This window comes from Salvelinus fontinalis, chromosome 7 (assembly GCF_029448725.1).
Source record: "Salvelinus fontinalis isolate EN_2023a chromosome 7, ASM2944872v1, whole genome shotgun sequence".
NCBI lineage: Eukaryota > Metazoa > Chordata > Actinopteri > Salmoniformes > Salmonidae > Salvelinus > Salvelinus fontinalis.
In genome coordinates, this window is record NC_074671.1 from 61,651,704 (window position 1) to 61,656,703 (window position 5,000).

The 5,000-nt window shown below is 48.4% G+C and overlaps 1 protein-coding gene across 1 annotated transcript in view; it reads left to right on the forward strand.

Annotated features, from left to right (window-relative positions):
* LOC129859958 (potassium voltage-gated channel subfamily H member 3-like) overlaps positions 1-5,000 on the forward strand; it is a 38,778-nt gene that overhangs the window by 23,988 nt on the left and 9,790 nt on the right. The window contains exons 8-10 of the mRNA XM_055930236.1: positions 1-209; positions 3,167-3,366; positions 4,345-4,594. The exon at positions 1-209 is cut by the window's left edge and continues 187 nt beyond it. Of these exons, the coding sequence (XP_055786211.1) occupies positions 1-209; positions 3,167-3,366; positions 4,345-4,594 (659 nt within the window). The remainder of the gene's footprint in view (positions 210-3,166; positions 3,367-4,344; positions 4,595-5,000) is intronic.

Sequence of the window (5,000 nt, forward strand, 5' to 3'; positions counted from 1 at the left end):
CCAATGGAACGTCAGCGAGGCGGGGCGGAGCCAGGTGAATGGCTCAGGGGTCTCAGGGGCGGCGCTAGGAGGCGGGCCGTCAGTGAGGAGCTCCTACGTGACGTCGCTGTACTTCGCTCTGAGCAGTCTGACCAGCGTGGGCTTCGGAAACGTCTCGGCCAACACCGACTCAGAGAAGATCTTCTCCATCTGCACCATGCTCATAGGAGGTGAGACACGCTGACTCACTGTTAGGAGGTGAGACACGCTGACTCACTGTGAGGAGGTGAGACACGCTGACTCACTGTGAGGAGGTGAGACACGCTGACTCACTGTGAGGAGGTGAGACACGCTGACTCACTGTGAGGAGGTGAGACACGCTGACTCACTGTGAGGAGGTGAGACACGCTGACTCACTGTGAGGAGGTGAGACACGCTGACTCACTGTGAGGAGGTGAGACACGCTGACTCACTGTGAGGAGGTGAGACACGCTGACTCACTGTGAGGAGGTGAGACACGCTGACTCACTGTGAGGAGGTGAGACACGCTGACTCACTGTGAGGAGGTGAGACACGCTGACTCACTGTGAGGAGGTGAGACACGCTGACTCACTGTGAGGAGGTGAGACACGCTGACTCACTGCGAGGAGGTGAGACACACTGGCTCATTGTTTCGGTGACTAGCATGAAGCGTTATAGTGACGGCCCCCCCCCACAATGAAAGTTTATCACATCTCTACCTTCCTGCCTTGTGGTTCTGTAAACACTACCAGCAGCACACTTGGTCAAGCACAAGTCTGAGCCCTAAAACATGGCCCCCAGCCCTGGCACCATGGCAACCCCATCCCATAACTACTGTGCTCTCAGATTGCCCATCCAAGGCAGGGAGGAGACGGGGAGGGTCAAGGAGTTGAGTGGGACGTTATATAAACCTGAACCTTTCCATCTAATTCTAACACAGATTTCAACCACACAATCATCAGCAAGAATGTTTACCAGGTTGGGTTCAACCACACAATCATCAGCAGGAATGTTTACCAGGTTGGGTTCAACCACACAATCATCAGCAGGAATGTTTACCAGGTTGGGTTCAACCACACAATCATCAGCAGGAATGTTTACCAGGTTGGGTTCAACCACACAATCATCAGCAGGAATGTTTACCAGGTTGGGTTCAACCACACAATCATCAGCAGGAATGTTTACCAGGTTGGGTTCAACCACACAATCATCAGCAGGAATGTTTACCAGGTTGGGTTCAACCACACAATCATCAGCAGGAATGTTTACCAGGTTGGGTTCAACCAAACTCAATCATCTATCAACACACATCTGATGTTGAGGTGATGTTGATGTGATGTTGAGGTGATGTTGACGTGATGTTGATGTTATGTTGAGATGATGTTGAGGTTATGTTGACATGATGTTGACGTGGTGTTGACATGATGTTGACGTGATGTTGACATGATGTTGAGGAGATGTTGAGGTTATGTTGACATGATGTTGACGTGATGTTGAGGTTATGTTGACATGATGTTGACGTGATGTTGACGTGATGTTGAGGTTATGTTGACATGATGTTGAGGTGGTGTTGACATGATGTTGACGTGATGTTGAGGTTATGTTGAGGTTATGTTGACATGATGTTGACGTGATGTTGACGTGATGTTGGCGTGATGTTGCGGTTATGTTGAGGTTATGTTGACGTGATGTTGACGTGATGTTGAGGTTATGTTGAGGTTATGTTGAGGTTATGTTGACATGATGTTGACGTGATGTTGACATGATGTTGAGGTTATGTTGACATGATGTTGAGGTGGTGTTGATATGATGTTGACATGATGTTGATGTAATGTTGACATGATGTTGATGTAATGTTGACGTGCTGTTGACGTGCTGTTGAGGTGATGTTGACGTGCTGTTGATGTAATGTTGACATGATGTTGATGTAATGTTGACATGATGTTGATGTAATGTTGACATGATGTTGATGTAATGTTGACATGATGTTGATGTAATGTTGACATGATGTTGATGTAATGTTGACATGATGTTGATGTAATGTTGACATGATGTTGATGTGATGTTGAGGTGATGTTGACGTGCTGTTGATGTAATGTTGACATGATGTTGATGTAATGTTGACATGATGTTGATGTAATGTTGACATGATGTTGATGTAATGTTGACATGATGTTGATGTAATGTTGACATGATGTTGATGTGATGTTGAGGTGATGTTGACGTGCTGTTGATGTAATGTTGACATGATGTTGATGTAATGTTGAGGTGCTGTTGAGGTGATGTTGAGGTGATGTTGAGGTGATGTTGACGTGCTGTTGATGTAATGTTGATGTAATGTTGACATGATGTTGATGTAATGTTGACATGATGTTGATGTAATGTTGACATGATGTTGATGTAATGTTGACATGATGTTGATGTGATGTTGAGGTGATGTTGACGTGCTGTTGATGTAATGTTGACATGATGTTGATGTAATGTTGACATGATGTTGATGTAATGTTGACATGATGTTGATGTGTTGTTGACTTCAGGTCTGTAGCTAGTAGGAGGCCAGTGGTACATACACAGACGACAGATAGGAAGAGGTCTGACAGCAAAATAAATATGTTGAGAGTTAGAAGCCTCTCTCATGCTCGGCTTGCTCTTCTTGATTAACTGAGGATTGCCTCCCAAAACAGTCTAGTGTCAGGGACACACCGAGTTATGTTGCTATGGCAACGGAGGCAGCTGGGCAGAGCAGGGGGCCAGTTAGGAAGCACTTTGATGCCAAGATTGTGCCAGTCTGAGCCCTGAAAAGGGTTGCAACTCAGACCACATCCTTAGAGATGACTGTAGAAAACAAGAATGGATAGCTGAATGGAGGGAGGGAGGGAGGGAGGGAGGGAGGGAGGGAGGGAGGGAGGGAGGGAGGGTCGATGGATGGATGGGTGTATGAATGAATCCAATAAATGTACACCAATATCAATTGTCCAGTAATTGATCAACAACAATTCCATCAAATTAGCACTGTGCTGAACCAGTGAAGACAATCAACCAATCCTCCACCTCTCCCTCTCAACCCCTCTCCCTCTCCCTCTCAACCCCTCTCCCTCTCCCTCTCCCTCTCCACCCCTTCACCCCTCCACCTCTCCTTCTCCACCCTTCCACCTCTCCCCCCCAGCCCTGATGCATGCTGTGGTGTTCGGTAACGTGACAGCCATCATCCAGAGGATGTACTCTCGGCGCTCCCTCTACCACACCCGTACCAAGGACCTGAAGGACTTTATCCGGGTCCACGGGCTGCCCAAGGCCCTGGAGCAACGCATGATGGAGTGCTTCCAGACCACGTGGTCCGTCAACAACGGCATCGACGTCAGCGAGGTGAGCTACCAGGTTCTATGAGCTGACCTCAGGCTGTGAACAGGTCAAAGGTTACAATCTGTCTCTGTCATTTTAGGTTACGGCCATACAGAGTTTGTATCCAAAATAGATTTCGTATGGGCCGTTCTGGCTCACACAATGCTAACTTACTCATTAAAGTAGATTTAGCCCATGGTTATTCTAGGAGGTTAATACATTGAATGAGGAAGTGAAAAAGTTTACATTTGTTAAACTTTGATAGATAAAATAGTAGACAGATGTGGAATGTGTTCTTTATTCATCTCTCCTCTTCTCCTTTCCTCTCCTTTCCTCTTCTCTCCTCTCCTCTCGTCTCCTCTCTTCTCCTCTCGTCTCCTCTCCTTTTCTCTCCTCTCTCTCCTCTCCTCCTCTCTCCTCCCCTCTTCTCTCTAACTTTCTCTCCTCTCCTCCCCGTCTCTCCCCTCTCATCTCCTCCCCTCTATCCACTTCTCTTCTCTCCTGTCTCTCTCCTCTTCTCTCCTCTCCTCTCCTCCGCTTTCTCTCTTCTCTCCTTTCTCCTCTCATCTCCTCCCCTCTCTCCTCTTCTCTTATCTCCTGTCTCTCTCCTCTTCTCTCCTCTTCTCTCCTCTCTTCCACTTTCTCCTCTCCTTTCTCCTCTCCTCTCCTCTCTCTCTCCTCCCATCTTTTCTCTAACTGTCTCTCCTTTCCTCTCCTCTATCCTCTCCTCCCCTCTCTCCTTCCTTCTCTCCTCTCCTCCGCTCTCACTCTTCTCTCCTGTCTCGCTCCTCTCCTCTCTCTCTCCTCCCATCTTTTCTCTAACTGTCTCTCCTATTCCTCCCCTTTTTCCTCTCCTCTCCTCCCCTCTCTCCTCTCCTCTCTCCTATCCTCTCCTCTCCTTTCTTCTCCTCCTCTCTCGTCCCCTCTTCTTTCTAATTTTCTCCCCTCTCCTCTTCTCCCATGTCTCTCTCCTCCCCTCTCCTCTGCTCTCTCCTACCATAGCTGTTGAAAGACTTCCCAGATGAGTTGAGGGCAGACATTGCCATGCACCTGAACAAGGAGCTCCTGCAGCTGTCTCTGTTTGAGTCGGCCAGTAGGGGGTGTCTGCGTTCCCTGTCCCTCATCATCAAGACATCGTTCTGCGCCCCGGGAGAGTATCTCATCCGCCAGGGAGACGCCCTGCAGGCCATCTACTTTGTCTGCTCTGGGTCAATGGAGGTGCTGAAGGACAACACTGTGCTGGCTATACTGGGTAGGGGACTGGCAGTCTGTGTGTGTGTGGGGGGGGTGGGGGGAAGGGGGGGGGGGGGGGGGGGGGGTGTGGCGGTGCGTCTGTGTATGTCTACTTTGTCATGGTGTTGGAGGTGGTGGTAGGACTATAAACCTTCTAAAACATCTGTGCAGCCTTCACTGCCAGTCTTTACCATTTAGCTATCTGTGTGTGTGTGTGTGTGTGTGTGTGTGTGTGTGTGTGTGTGTGTGTGTGTGTGTGTGTGTGTGTGTGTGTGTGTGTGTGTGTGTGTGTGTGTAGACTTCCCTGTCTTCACAGTAACATGTCTCTGTGTGATTCATTATGAAGGAGGCCTGTATTATAGATGATGTGTTGTTATTAATGGAGGGTACAGTACAGGAACATGTTTACCTTGGGGAGGCCAGGA